This window comes from Dendropsophus ebraccatus, chromosome 9 (assembly GCF_027789765.1).
Source record: "Dendropsophus ebraccatus isolate aDenEbr1 chromosome 9, aDenEbr1.pat, whole genome shotgun sequence".
Classification (NCBI taxonomy): domain Eukaryota; kingdom Metazoa; phylum Chordata; class Amphibia; order Anura; family Hylidae; genus Dendropsophus; species Dendropsophus ebraccatus.
The window spans coordinates 48,540,980-48,557,107 of record NC_091462.1 but is presented as its reverse complement, the minus strand read 5'-3'; the positions used below and the strand labels follow the sequence as shown (position 1 = coordinate 48,557,107).

At 43.2% G+C, this 16,128-nt stretch overlaps 1 protein-coding gene across 1 annotated transcript; it reads left to right on the top strand.

The window, feature by feature from the left end:
• The first annotated feature begins 12,538 nt into the window (after positions 1-12,538).
• Positions 12,539-14,431, top strand: LOC138802080 (uncharacterized). The gene is made up of 5 exons (XM_069985221.1): positions 12,539-12,621; positions 12,722-12,775; positions 13,220-13,280; positions 13,622-13,704; positions 13,974-14,431. Exons 1-5 carry the CDS (start codon positions 12,606-12,608, stop codon positions 14,384-14,386), a joined length of 627 nt encoding a protein of 208 aa, XP_069841322.1. The 5' UTR covers positions 12,539-12,605; the 3' UTR covers positions 14,387-14,431.
• Positions 14,432-16,128: the final 1,697 nt, after the last annotated feature.

The following is a 16,128-nucleotide window of genomic DNA, read 5'->3' as shown; positions in this document are numbered from 1 at the left end:
ACTACCTTGTCCTTAATTTTCTATAAAAGAACGGTGAGAACGGTGGATTACTATCTATACTAGATTTACACGTTTCTACCTAGAATATACTACTGAGTGATACTCCTTCCTCCCACGGATGCTTCTAATTCTAGATCAGGCCTGTCAAACTCTGGCCCTCCAGCTGTTACAAAACTACAATTCCCATCATGCCTGAATGAGTAACCCCTTTTTTTTTTTTGGGGGGGGGGGGGGGGATAAATTCCAGGTCCTCTTTTTTTAGTAAAGCACTAAATAAGGAAATCCTAGACATATCACCTGACAGTGAACACACACCAGTGCAAATGTTGGACCGGCAACACTCAAATAGCCGTGTGATTAAGAAATTTGGCTTCAGAAGTACATTCTGCTGTTCAAGGTCACAAACATGTAAAGGCTCACGCTCATTGGCATTATTAAAGGGAAAGTCTGTCCAGACCCCCCACCCCCCCCCCCCTTTTTTTTTTTTTTTTGTTAAGTGCTTGGGAAGGGGCAGGTTAAAAGAAATAAATAACATGCTCTTACCTCCCTCGCTCTAGCGCTGGTGGCCGCGTACTGCTGCTCTGGTCCTATTATGGTAGTTAGAGATGCTGCTTTTGGTGCAGGTAAATTGAGACTTTTAGAAGCTTCTTCACAGGCAGTCTCTGACTTTGAAAACATAGAAAGTTTAAATAGCGGTGACCAGGTGGAATGCTTAGAGGGTCATTGTCCAAGAAACACTGGACTCTGCTATAAAGGGTCTTGACAAGTTTTGGTTGGGTTGCAGATACTTAGCAGAAGGAAAGAAACAAGCACTTGTGTTAAAGATCCAACCTTGTGTGTTAAAGATCCAACCTTGTGTAATGTGACACAGTTCAGCCACATCCGGGAGTACTTTGGCACCAAATATAATAGTTGGTGGTAGCCGACTTTAGCATTAAAGGGAAACAAGACTCTGTAAAAGCAGGGGGGGGGGGGGCCCAATCGTCAAGAAACACAACTTCTCCAACCCTGATTAGACTTGGGAAACACTGCTGAATTCAGGACTTAACTGAAGACTTAAGACTTGATGACCTTTACTGCGTGGACAGTTGAACCCTTACTGTTTATCATTTCATGCTTTGGCAGACAGGAAAGGAAGGAACTGGAACAGCAGCAAGATAGGGCAGGCACTGGCCAGTGGCCAGGCCCGTGGATGAAGGCTTACTGGATCTGGCACATTCTCTGAGACACTCTGACAAAAGACAACCAAGGAACCCCACCCCAGGTCCTCAGTAACCAACCTTGAGTACTACAGGGAGAGTTTACCATTGCTGCGGTAGAGAGGGCACCAATTGGCTTTGGACAATCTGGAGACTGAGCTAAGGCCCTGATAGGCCAGCTCCAACAAGCAGGTGGCAGACAAGTGTGTAAAGATAAACATGCACACAATTAAAGGGGTATTCTGCTTAAACACAACTTTTTTTTTTTTTTTTTGTGTTTCTGCCCATGGTGAGACTGACAATTCATTATATACATTATCTGTTCAGTCACCTTCCCCAGAAACACAAGTTTTGTTTGTGCAGAATACTCCTTTTAATTGTGTACATGTTTATCTGCACACACTTGTCTGTTGAAGACACAAAAAGCTTTGAGTTTTCTGACACATGGCTGATGTAAACAAGTCCTTGGCAGGCTTTATCTGCAACTTTGTAGCTTCTCTGAGGTCAAGTTGCTGATAAACTCGCTGATTAATCCTCCCAGCATTACAAAGTTGCAGACAGGGACTTGGTTACATCAGCGGTCTCAAAAGGGAGGGGGGTGGAGGGTGAGACGGAGAGAAAAGCAATTGTGGTAGTCGGTTAGGAGGTTGTTGTGACACCAATGCTTACTCTGCACACCGGTGTGGTGATTTACTTGCTTTTAGTGTGTGGCTGGCTATATTGCTCCACAATGCTCGTTGACCTGCTGGGCTGTGATTAGTCCCTTGGGCCCTTATCATGGTGGTCCGGAGTGGAGATATGACCCACCCAGACTGTCGGGACCACCACGCACAGAAAGAGGAGATGAACCAAGGATGGTGCAGCTTGTGTAGGTGCTGGTGCAATGATTGCTGAGTCCAAGTAGAATAAATAAAGCTGTTCTTTATTGGCAAGTCTCTGGTAATACAGGTGAATAATACATGACTGATAAAGATTTGCTTTCACTGGATCTGTACTAAGAGTTGCTGGTGTAGAGTAAAATAGCAGTGCATCGGATTCCCGCTGTCTGCCCGCTCCATGCAGCAGGCGGATACAGCTGGAGGACCGCCTGGAAAAATGGGATACAGCCTATGGCTATATCCCATTTTTCCATGCGGTCCTCCCGCTGGATCTGCCCGCTGCACGGAGTGGGCAGACATCGGGAATCATTACCGAGGGTTCGGGTTCGTACGAAACCGAACTTTGTTTGGACCATCCCTAGTCCCAACCCAATGTAGTACTGTGCTCTGCTGGAACATTAGAAGAGATACTTGAGAAGTGAATACTTTGTGCCCGTGTTTCTACCTTGTCGCTATACCACCTTTTTGCCCTGTAGTGTCGAGTTACCCGTCCTACAAGGTTGACACACGCCCCAGTCTTGGTTACCTGAGTTGAGCTAAGTGTCAGAAATTTTCTGATTAGCGTACATAGCCCTGTGGCCCATTGCTCTATCCAGATCCGTTCCTCTGCTCTAGGATGCTGTCATGCACTGTGTAGATATGTTCACGACGTAGGTTGGGGGTTTCTGACTTTTCCTCTCTTTGGTGTTTAGCACTGCATAGTGAGTATAAGAGTTGCTTTAAGAAAGAGTCTGTGTTCTCCATACATGTCTGTACACTATAGCTGGTCTGTCCAGGACAGAGAACCTTGCAGAACCAGGCTCCTGGCTAAATTCAGCAGGGATGCCAGATCTGTGTGTGCTACTCCTCAGAGAAGAACTTAACTACACTTCCTCTCCCCATGTGACTACTTCCTACAGGGTGTATGTAACAACCTCTGTGAGTGGTGAAGAGTGTGAGAAGAAAAGAGTAGAGAGAGGTAGAGAAAGAACGCCTTCTCTCATTGCTGTACAGAATCCTGACATCTAATACAGTAACTCTTGAATGACTACAGCTGTGCAATATATAAAATAGTGGCACGTTCATTCTTTGGACGAATGAAGGAATCCGCCCGTGCATAGACTTTAGTCTATGACATGGGTGGAGGCGCGTGCACCTGCATCAGTCCACCGGCGGTTGTGAGCGGCGGAATGCGTGACAGGTTATCAGTCGCCATTCTGCAAGTTATTACAGTGCTGCCCTACACACACACTTTTTTTAGCACTTCCAAAGTCTAGAATTATGTTTGTAAGAAGATGCCTTTTGTAGAGTGAGCACTGGACTTAATTTCTCTAAGACAGAACTTATTCTATAGGCTCAAGGATATTTATTTGCTCAAGGATATTTATTTGACTATGACATGACTAAATAAAGCTTTACCAATGATCAAATTACATTAGGAAATGTAATTTCCCTGTTAAGATGGATGTCAGTTCTTTGGGCTGACGACAAATTGAGCTTGAGAATATCATTGAGTCAATGAGACAGGCGGAACTTCAAGAGGAGTCCGCCGTGCATCCTCCGTTTGAAATTACTGTGTATATTCTGGGGGAACATACCCTAGTGCCTCATAAATCATGAAATGCTTCGGTGGGACCTTTGCTATGTTGTTCACATGGTGGAATTTATGCACAGAATTTTCCATTGGGGATCAGATTTCCGCCTAAAGGCCCTGTGCACACAGAGCGGCGTATTTGTCCGCCGTGCAATGCAGCCAGCCTCCGTGTCATAATGACACTCTATGGGAGGCTCGCGCGCTGCATCTCTTGGCGCTGAAGAATGAACATGGTTATTCTACAGCACGGGAGAGAGGAGCCGCGCGTACCTCCCATAGTGTCATTATGACACGAAGGCTGGCGGCATTCTGCGGCGGACAATTCCGCAGAAATTCCGCCGTTCTTGCTCTGTGCACGGGGCCAAAGAATTGGCATGTCTATTCTCTGGGCAGATTCCCCTAGAGAAAACCCATACAAGTCATCGAATCTCCTCTTGAATTCTGCTCAAATTCCATGCCTATTCTGCCAGAGCTGAAGAAGAGGACATATCAAGCAGAAAAACTTCCTCTTTCAATTCCTCGCCTAGTACTCAGTGTGAACATACCCTAGAAGCCTCTTACTGGTGATGCCACTTTTGTGGTGATTGGTCGGTTTTGTTGTGCAGCTCAGCCAAAGATGGAATTGTCGTGCTGCCAGAGCTAGTCCAGCACACGGGTGTAATGTTGGCACCTGCTTTGTATAGTGGCTGTCTGTATTCCCCAGAAATGGTCGGTGACCTGCCTGGTTGTAGTGGGTCCCTTGGGATCTTGTCATGGTAGTCCTGAGTGGCAAGTGACCCAACCGGACTAGCGGTACCACCACCCACAGAAAGGGGAAAAATAAAAGTGTGTGGCTAGTGTGTATAGGTGCTGGTGAGGAGGAAAAGATGACTGAGCCCCAGTAATGTAAAATGTAACAGCTTTACTGTACAGTCTCTTGATGGTACAAAACACTTTGGCAGCAAATAGATAAATCTTTGTACAGACTTTAGTGCTTAAACTCGTTTGTGCTGAGGAAATACTTGAAAGAGTAGAGATAGTTGTAGTGGTGCTTAAAGAGTTTAGAGGGGAGGAGTTTGTCAAGGGAGTCCTAACCCAATGTAGTACTGTGCTCTGCAGGAACGTAAGAGAATTCTTGAGAGTGAGAAGTACTTGTACCCGTGTACCCTGGCTTGGCTACAGCAGGGACATCTGCTCTGTGTGTCCTCCTCCCACCGATTAACTTCCTACAGGGACTATGTAAGGGACCCTGTGAGTGGTGGAAAGGAATGTGTTCAAAAGAAAGAGAGTGATGGGCTAGAAGTAAAGAACATCTCCCATAGGCTGGTAAAGCATATGGTACACATAACACCTTAAACCTTTGTTAGCTTCAGCTGTGCAATACATAAGAGCATGCATATGAAACACTGACATCTTGTGGTAAAACTCTAAAATACCTTCATCACCATTTAACCTGGAGTAAGGAGCTGTTGCGACAGGTGTACATGAAAAAGAGCACGTGGTGGGATACTTTATCGGAACACTTCTATAATACAGCATATTTAACCTATGGATCCACATGAAGCATCATAAAGAAGGCACAAAAAATTAAATGGGCTATGTGTGTATCAACTTCTGTTCATTGCTCTCTCAAAGAAATTATCTGGTCTTTTATAACTGGTGGCCTATCCTTAGGATGGCCCAGAGCTGAGCTGTTTGCCTGTATTACACACACACACGGCCTCCTTTCCCTTACCCCTGTTGGCAATCAAAGCACACACTCCTTTTCACTATGCCATGACATAGATTGTACTATAGATGCCATGTGAAGGTAGAGAGGGTTACTGATGCACTGGCTTTGCAAGGTGTAGAAACAAAATAATAGAAACAAGCAAAGAAGGGTTACAATAATCATTAAATTGCTAGTTGTGATAAATTAAAGATGGGGCCGGCATTAGGGGTGGGGCAAACAGGGCAATTGCCCCGGGCCCCCATCCCCCCAGGGCCCCCTACTGCAGTTACAGTAAGTGTTAGGGGGCAGGAGCGCACAGATAGCATCCAGCAGCCTCTGGGAGTGATCCCTGGTCACAGCTATTGGCTACTATCAGCGTAGATGCTAGGGGTCACACAGAGGCTGCAGGACGCTCTGCTCCCCGTGTATGCTCCCTCCAGCTTTTCTTCCTATCCATGTGACCTCCATCCTGCATCATGTGACCTACTCCATCGTCCTGCTGCCACTGGTGTAATGTTACAGCAGTCGGGACGAGGAGAGGGCTGCAGTATGAGGATCCCAGCCTGCTGCTGCAAGAACATGAGAGGGATGCACCACTACTCCCAGCAAGCTGCTAGAGGGAGTAAGTATGCTGTATATAGTATGCTGTATATGTAGTGTATTATGGATGAATGTAGTGTGTGTTACATGTCAGGTGTGTACTGGATGGTTTGGTTTTGTGTGTGTAATATATAATTATATATATATATATATATATATATATATATATATATATATATATATATATATATATATATATATATAATATATATATATATATATAATGTGTGTATATGTATATGTGTGTATATATATATGTGTGTGTATCAGCACTGCTGACTGCACTGTCCAGCAGAGGTGTAGCAGTGAATGTACTGTGTATAGGAGCTGCAGCCATTCTCTGGCCTCATCAGTCCTATGTAATTGCTGCAGGTGACCACTGAGGCGGGTGATTGGCTGCAGCTCCTATGTATAGTGTATGATGATGTCACTAAGGCAATACAGTGTATTTTATTGAGGAAAAAATAAGGTGCAGTGGTCAGTCTATAAAGGTAATATTGGTCTGTATTTATTACCGCCATAGAGTGACTGCCACATAATGACTCTATATATACGCTATATACAGACCAATATTACCGCCATAGCATGACCACCACATAATATTGGTCTGTGTATATTGTATATGAAATCATTATATAGTGGTCAGTCTATGGCGGTAATATTGGTCTGTATATAGTGTGTGTGGGTGTGTGTGTGTGTGTGTGTGTGTTGTATATATATATATATACTATATAATATATATATATATATATATATATATATATATGTGTCATTATGTGGTGGTCAGTCTATGGCGGTAATATTGGTCTGTGTATATATAGAGTCAATATGTGGCGGTCATGGTGTGGTGCTAATATTGGCCTGTATATAGAGTCATTGTGCGGTGGTCACTCTATGGTGGTTATATTGGCCTATATATAGTGTGTTTTTTCTAATAACAGGATGGAGGTAATATTTGGTCTTGTCCACTGATATCATCTGTCAGAGGACTGTCAAGAGACACCTTACACTGATGGTCAAACCCACCACGAGCAGCAGGTACCACCAACAAAAGTGTAAAATGTATGGGGACCTTAAATTCTTGCTACAATATTTCAGCTTTTGGGGCCCTGCCTTCAACTTTTCCCAGGGCCACATTTAGTCTAAAACCAGCCCTGCAAATGGGATCATTGGCGCCCTATTTTATATGGTAGCAGACGACACATGCTGATCACTCTAGAATAGTACAACAGTAATGTAGGTATGTCAGTGATCTAACCCAAAGGGTGTGATAGGAAAAGAAGTGGCAAGAAGTCATCAGGATTTACATGTTTTAGGTTTATTTGATGGTATATAAATGTATCATGCATAGGATAAGACCATGGCTGGTGTACAGGTCTTATTAGCAGCACAGCAAGGACCTCCTCCTACGCATCTTGAGGCTTTTCGCCTGGGTTTTCCTGATCCGCTCTCGCCTCCTGTTAAGCCACAGACTGACATTCTTCGTTTTTTCCTCCCGTTCTTTTTATTTTACTTCTGGTCCTTGACTTCTCTCTCATTGTTTTTAGCCAGTAGCGGAACCTCCAGAGTGGTTTTTTTTTCTTAATATTTCTTCCTTTTTCTCCTTGAGGGTAATGGGCACAGGGTCCCGAATTCTTCCTTGAGCATCAACGATTTTACTTTTTTAGTGAAGTGCTCGGTTGTCTTTTTCAGGATGGTTAGGATGTTAATATGAGGGATTTCTCCCTTGCCCATGGTCTCCTCCTCCTCCTCCTCCTCATGTGGTTTGTCCTTTGCAGATGTTCCAGAGATTATTAATATTCCAAAGTAAAATGAAAGACTCAGAATCCGCATATGTTATGATAAGCTATACCTGCTGCTCCATAGACAGAATACAGACCGCCATACACAGCACCCAGTATTCTAGTTACAGATATAAAGGGTGAAGGTAGGGACCCTCCATTGTCCAATTCCAAACATAACAGTATATGAGGTAAATGACAGCTATACACCTCTCTATAATACAAGTGTATGGCCACCATTTAGAATCTAGATCCTAGACCCCCCTCCCCCTTTCTGATATAGTAATTATTACCTGGTATAAGGACGACCACTTCCTCTAGATCAGCCTGTTCTGGCTGTTGGCGGCGACGTCTGCGCCGACACCAATATATAGCACTGTGAGACAAAGTAAAATCCTTAGAATAACTTATATAGACATTACAATTAATTTACCTATTCATATATCACCCCTCCCCCTATTATCTGTATATAGCCTGGGCCTGGCTACAATAGTTGCTGCGCCCCCTATAGTTCTGATAGTAAACCACATGTTATCTCTGTTCCCCAGAATATAGAGCAAGAAAATCTATATTATGCTGGAATTACCACAATTCCTAAATCTTTCCTTTCCCATCCCCCTCAAGGCTTCATGTACGGCTTTGTAGTAGAGACCTCATAATCCCAGAGCCCCCTATAACTATAACAGAAGGTAACCAGCAGGAACTTACCAGAAAATGACGACCACAACGGCCGCAATCAGCCCAATAATCCCACCGATGAGACTGCCGCCTGGAAATAAGCAAAGACAGGTATTATATGTTATTTATTACTATTAGGAATATATATTTGTATAGGATGAATGTCATTGTGATAGTAACTACTCACTGTTATGGAATCCATCATATTTCATAGGAATCTCCAACCCCAAATCCCCGATCACTGTCAAGAAAGGAAAATACAAATATTTAAATACATTTCCTAGCTACAGAAATACAATGTCCATTAAGAAAGATAAAGCTCCCTCAATATGAAGCCATTACCTGAAGACTCTGCCATCTCTTTTCCCAAGCACCAGCTATATAGCAATAAACGCACCAGAAGTCTGTAGTCCTATCCTCTCTCATCGACTGCAAACTACAGAGTGACTCCAATGCATCCTCTCACATAGGTTCTATGATGACATCACAATGCTTTCTCATAGCATTGTGATGTCATCACTCACCTGATCTGTACTGTGAAGTTGTATCAGCGTTGATGTCATAGTAACATGGAGGGAAGGATGAGCAATGTATGTAAGGAAGGAGATTGTTTTCCATCTACTGAGCAGTATGATGAATTTTTTTAAGTATTAAATGCACCATATACAATGTTACTATCACTGCAACATAACATTGCACAGTCATACTGGGGACTTGTTCTCTGCTGGACCAATTGTAGTTTATAATCACAACCTTCATTTTAACAAAAAAAAAACAAAAAACCATGGGTTCCATGTTATGCTGCTTAAAGAAAAAAAAACAGAAATAAAAATACTTAGATGCTTCTATTCTATCGTAATGGGACACTACAAGTCACAGTCTTTCCTTGAAAGAAATGAATATACACTGCACCAGTAATATACAAGCCTGGGCACATGTGACAGGTTACAGTTGTTTCCCAGTATATAGTATTAGCAGCTGCACCTGATCTTGTAGCTTATACCATTGAAGTGAGTGAGGGGAGCTGCAATACCAGGTACAGCCACTACCCATTCTATGGCACTGTGCCTGGGAGAAGAAGAAAAATCCCAGATGTCAATTTAATAAACGCATTATGGAAGTACTGCAAGTCCCAGAATAGCCTGCATGAAAAAGTTCCACAAGTCCCAGGATACCCTGTAAATACAATGTGTAACTTTCAGCTTCTAAAATCCCAACATAGTCAACAAGTAAATTACAGTGCAGTGCAGCGCAGAGGTAGTACAGGTGCAATGTTGGTGTGTGTGAGGAAAAAAAAAATTTTTTTTTATATATAATTTTTTTTTTCCCCCCTCACACACACACACACACCAACATTGCACCTGTACTACCACTGCACTGCACTGGTAATTTACTTGTTGACTATGTTGGGATTTTAGTAGCTGTTACATATTGGGGAGATTTATTAACAATTTAAGCCATTTTTTGTAATAGAAAAGTAGCCAAATTTTGAGCAGCCGCTAGCTGCTCAAAATTTTGTGACTTTTCCCAGACACGCACTGATCATGCCTACTTCAGTTTACGCTGAAAGTAGGCATGATTTATCAAAGTAGGCATCATTTATCATGTACGACGATCTAAAATAGTCGCACATGTGTTGCAAACTCACTCCACACTAGAGGTAGTGTATTTAACCACCTATAATGTGGAGCCGGTATGCTCCGTAGTGCAGGTGCAGTGCCAGAACAGTCTGGTCCCCAGGGAGTTAAGTCCCTGGGAACCAGACTGTAACTCCCATGCCCATGCTGAAGGTTACCCAGCTTTCCCAGGATCCTGTAAGGGTTACCCTTACCTGATGCTGGGTAACCTCCAGCATGGGAGTTACAGTCTGGCTCCCAGGGACTTTACCCCTTACTTGCTGTTTGCTTTTGCTTTTAGTTTTTATAGATACCCGCATCCAGAGGATTCCGTCGGATTCGTTTGGACCACGTCGATGACCGTTGGAATTAACTGTTCAATAAAATGGTCAACAAGGGGTGTGGGGTGTTTTATTTGAATAAAAAATTCTAGGGTGTTGTGTTTTTTCTTTCAATCCTTTACAGACTAAGTAGTGGAAGCCATCTGATAGACTAAATCCATTACTAAGTCAGGGCTTAGTGTTAGCTGGTATGAAATGGCTAACACTAACCTCCCCATTACCCCAGTACCCAATGCCACCAGGGGTACTGGGAAGAGCCGGGTGCCAGTGGTCCCAGAGCGTCAAAATTGGCGCTCCTGGACTGGGCGGCAGCAGGCTGGTAATATTAAGGCTGGGGAGGGCCAAAAACAATGGCCCTTCCCACCCTGGTGTTACTAGGCTGCTGCTGTTTGGTTTTTAACCCGGCTGGTTATGGAAAGGGGGGGGGGGATCCTATGCGTTTTTTTTTTTAATAAAAAAAAAAAAAAACAACTCCTAGGATCCCCCCCTCTTTCCATAACCAGCCGGGTTAAAAACCAAACAGCAGCAGCCTAGTAACACCAGGGTGGGAAGGGCCAATGTTTTTGGCCCTCCCCAGCCTAATATTACCAGCCTGCTGCCGCCCAGTCCAGGAGCGCCAATTTTGACACTCTGGGACCACTGGCACCCGGCTCTTCCCAGTACCCCTGGTGGCATTGGGTACTCGGGTAATAATGGGGGGGGGGGGGGGGTTAGTGTTAGCCATTTTATACCAGATAACACTAAGCCCTGACTTCGTAATGGATTCCTACTATCAGACAGCTCCCACAACTAAGTCTGTAGAGTAATGAAAGGAAACACAACACACCTAGAATTTTTGTTTAATTCAAATTAAAAATATCCCCACACCCCTCGTTGATCATTTATTTAACAGTAAAGTCCGCCGGTCATCGACGTGGTCCAAACGAGTCCGACGTAATCCTCTGCATACAGGTATCTGAAAAAGGGAGAAGAAAATGCTGATTACCTAGAAGACAAACCAGGGCAAATGAGACTATTTAGAGACAATTCTGAGCCAAACAAATCAGCACCACAGAAAATAGATCAGGCATAGGGTCCATTTACACAGAAAGATTATCTGCCAAAGATTTGAAGCCAAAGCCAGGAATGGATTTGAAAAGAGGAGAAATCTCAGGCTTTCCTTTATAACCTAATTTCTGTTTATAGTCTGTTTCTGGCTTTGACTTCAAATCTTTGGCATATAATCTGTCAGATAATCTTTCTGTGTGAATGGACCCTTTTCCCTGATAGTAAATTGCACTTTAAATAGACCTTTCTATTCTTGCCAAAGCAGAAATAGACCACATCTAGAAAAATACCCTGTTGATAGATCTCCCCCATTGTATTTTACAGGATATCTTGGGACTTGTGGTACTTCCTCATGTGGCTATTCTGGGACTTGTAGTACTTCCATAATGCATTTATTAAATGGATATCTGGGATTTTTTTTCTTCTCCCAGGCACAGTGCCATACAATAGGTAGTGGCTGTACCTGGTATTGCAGCTCCTCTCACTCCACTGGTATAAGCTACAATGTCAGGTGCAGCTGCTAATGGGAAATGGAGTCCATCAACAAGAACAATACTGGGAAACAACTGTAACCTGTCACCTGTGCTAAGGCTTGTTGTATATTACTGGTGCAGTGTATATTCATTTATTTCAAGGAAAGACTGGGACTTTTAGTGTCCCATTATATTTATATATAATATATATATTATATAAAGAATTTTTATTTTTGTTTTTAGTTTCTTTTCTTTTTTTGGCAGCATAACATGGAACCTATGTATAAAGTGTCCTTTATTTTTGTTACAATAAAGGTTATCATTATGAACTACAATTGTCCCAGCAGAGAACAAGTCCCCAGTATGACTGTGTGATGTTATGTTGCAGTGATCGTAACATTGTATATGCTGCGTTTAATACTTAAAACAAATATTTAAAAAAATCCCATCATACCGCTCAGTAGATGGAAAACAATCTCATTCTCTACATACATTGCTCATTCTTCCCTCCATGTTACTATGACAACACTGATACAACTTCACAGTACAGATCAGGTGACTGATGACATCACAATGCTATGAGAAAGCATTGTGATGTCATCATAGAACCTGATGAACCTATGTGAGAGGATGCATTGGAGTCACTCTGTAGTTTGCAGTCGATGAGAGTGGGTAGGACTACAGAGACTTGTGCGTTTATTGCTATATAGCTGGTGCTTGGGAAAAGAGATGGCAGAGTCTTCAGGTAATGGCTTCATATTGAACGAGCTTTATTTTTCTAAATGGACACTGTATTTCTGTAGCTGGGAAATGTATTTAATGTCTGTATTTTCCTTACTTGACAGTTATGGGGGATTCGGGGATGAAGATTCCCATCAACTATGACGGAGGCCATAACAGTGAGTAGTCACAATGACGTCCACTATATACGCGTGTGTGTGTGTGTGTGTGTGTGTGTGTGTGTGTGTGTGTGTGTGTGTGTGTGTGTGTGTGTGTGTGTGTGTGTGTGTGTGTGTGTGTGTGTGTGTGTGTGTGTGTGTGTGTGTGTGTGTGTGTGTGTGTGTGTGTGTGTGTGTGTGTGTGTGTGTGTGTGTGTGTGTGTGTGTGTGTGTGTGTGTGTGTGTGTGTGTGTGTGTGTGTGTGTGTGTGTGTGTGTGTGTGTGTGTGTGTGTGTGTGTGTGTGTGTGTGTGTGTGTGTGTGTGTGTGTGTGTGTGTGTGTGTGTGTGTGTGTGTGTGTGTGTGTGTGTGTGTGTGTGTGTGTGTGTGTGTGTGTGTAAAATATATATATATTCCTAATAGTAATAAATAACATATAATAATACCTGCCTTTGCTTATTACCAGGTGGCGGTCTCATCGGTGGAATTGTTGGGCTGATTGCGGCCGTTGTTTTCGTTATTTTCTGGTAAGTTCCTGCTGGTTACCTTCTGTTATAGTTATAGGGGGCTCTGGGATTATGGGGTCTCTACTACAAAGCCATACATGAAGCCTTGAGGGGGGTGGGAAAGGAAAGATTTAGGAATTGTGGTAATTCCAGCGTAATATAGATATGATATAGATTTTCTTGCTCTATATTCTGTGGAACACAGCTGACATGTAAATTACGATCAGAACTATAGGGGGCGCAGCAACTATTGTAGCCAGGCCCAGGCTATATACAGATAATAGGGGGAGGGGTGATATATGAATAGGTAAATGAATTGTAATATCTATATAAGTTATTCTAAGGATTTTACTTTGTCTCAGTGCTATATATTGGTGTCGGCGCAGACGTCGCCGCCGACAGACAGAACAGGCTGATCTAGAGGAAGTGGTCGTCCTTATACCAGGTAATAATTACTATATCATAAAGGGGGAGGGGGGTCTAGGATCTAGATTCTAAATGGTGGCCATACACTTGTATTATAGAGAGGTGTATAGCTGTCATTTACCTCATATACTGTTATGTTTGGAATTGGACAATGGAGGGTCCCTACCTTCACCCTTTAAATCTGTAACTAGAATACTGGGTGCTGTGTATGGCGGCCTGTATTCTCTCTAGCAGGTATAGCTTATCATAACATATGCGGATTCTAATGTCTTCCCTTTTACATTGCAGATGTTCCAGAGATGATAGATATTCCAAAGGACAAACCACATGAGGAGGAGGAGGAGACCATGGGCAAGGGAGAAATCCCTCATATTAACATCATAACCATCCTGAAAAAGACGACCGAGCACTTCACTAAAAAAAGTAAAATCGTTGATGCTCAAGGGAGGATTCAGGACCCTGTGCCCATTACCCTCAAGGAGAAAAAGGAAGAAATATTACGGAAAAAACCACTCTGGAGGTTCCGCTACTGGCTGAAAACGAGGAGAGAGAAGTCAAGGACCAGAAGTAAAATCAAAAGAGAACGGGAGGAAAAAACGAATAATGTCAGTCAGTGGCTTAACAGGAGGAGAGAGCGGATTAGAAAGACGCATGAGAAAAGCCTCAAGATGCGTAGGAGGAGGTCCTTGCTGTGCTGCTAAGACCTGTACACCAGCCATGGTCTTATCCTATGCATGATACATGTATATACCATCAAATAAACCTAATACATGTAAATCCTGATGACTTCTTACTACTTTTTTTTCTATCACACCCTTTGGGTTAGAACACTTTCTGTAATCAGGAAATGATGTGTCCTCTGCTACCATATAAAATAGGGCGCCATTGATTCTATTTGACTGCTACAGGTTATGGCCAGCATGTATCCCCTGAGGAAACTGTCACTATAGCTGATAAAAACACGTAGGGAGGCTGCAACAGACTGAGGTGATGTAGGCCCACCAGGGAATTTGATTCTAGTAGCGCACCCTGCGTACACCAGGTTTAACCACATTACATTTAACAATACTCTAGCGACTTTCTGTGTATGTGAAGAGCGATGCCAGCTCACAGCTAGAGACAACCAGTGTCGGACTGGGCCACAGAGGATACTCCAGCAGGCCCCCTCCCGCGCACTTGGTGGCTGGACCCCCAGACAGTGATACAGCTCCTATCAACTCTGACTGGGCCCCAGCGTCTGACTTGGCTGCCGGAGAATCCCTCGACTCTGCTGGCCTGCCACTGTGTCAATGCTGGCATCTTACTGTGTATGTGAGTCTGTGTGTATGTATTATCTATGCATATATGTGATGTGTGTAAGGACGCATTGTGTGTGTGTGTGTGTGTGTGTGTGTACTATGCATGCATATATAGGTAATGTGCATTCTTTATATCTGTGCATGATATGCAGAAGTATTTTATATAATATATATGTACACCTTATGTGCACTCATTTAGAACACCCCCTTCCATACCTAAACCTTAGCTTCCAGGTGTCAATTAGGCAGGGAGGAGATATTCCAGTTGTAGCTATTCAGGAGTTAAAGGGGTTATCCAGTGCTACAAAAAACATGGCCACTTTCTTTCACAGACAACGCGACTCTTGTCTCCAGTTCAGGTGGGGTTTGCAATTAAGCTCCATTCATTTCAATGGAACTGAGCAGCAAAACCCTGCCCAAACTGGAGACCAGAGTGGGGCTGTCTCTGGAAGAAAGTGGCCATGTTTTTGTAGCACTGGATAACCCCTTTAAAAGAAGCCTCTTTGACTCTTTGTATCAGAGAATAAAAGCATTTTCTAAGCTATGGAAGCACAGACAAATATATTTAAGGTACTATGTGTCTTCTTGACTTAACATTATCTAACAGTGTCAGCAATTTGGAACATGAATTACAGCTGACAGATTCCCTGTAGGAAATAGACGTTGGTTCCACAGCTCCTAAAATTTGTAAACTTTATTGGCGGTACATTTAAGACCTTCACACTTGTTAAAAAAGCGCCGACGCGTTGCGGAGGCTCCCCTCCTTAATCATGGCAGTAATAATATGGGTTACAATCCATTTTATTGTGTGCAGTGTACCTCCCCTTGCTGGACACTCCCACAGCCGTGGGCTGGTGCCAGCAGGGAACCACATGACTCACATCACAGTAACAGCTAAAACCAGACATGGGCAGACACATAAGCTTAATGAATATAAAATAAATCAGTTTTTAGATTCATTCCCATAGGGGACCTTGTAGCTAGATTTAAAATCCAATATGCCTCTCTTTTTCTTACTAAGTGTGTCCAATCCCCTCCTCTCCTGGGTTTTAGTACTTTTTCTATGGCAGTCATGGACAGGGTATCTGTCCCACCGTCATGAACTTCCCGAAAATGTCTGGAAAGACCTGACATGGATTTCCCTC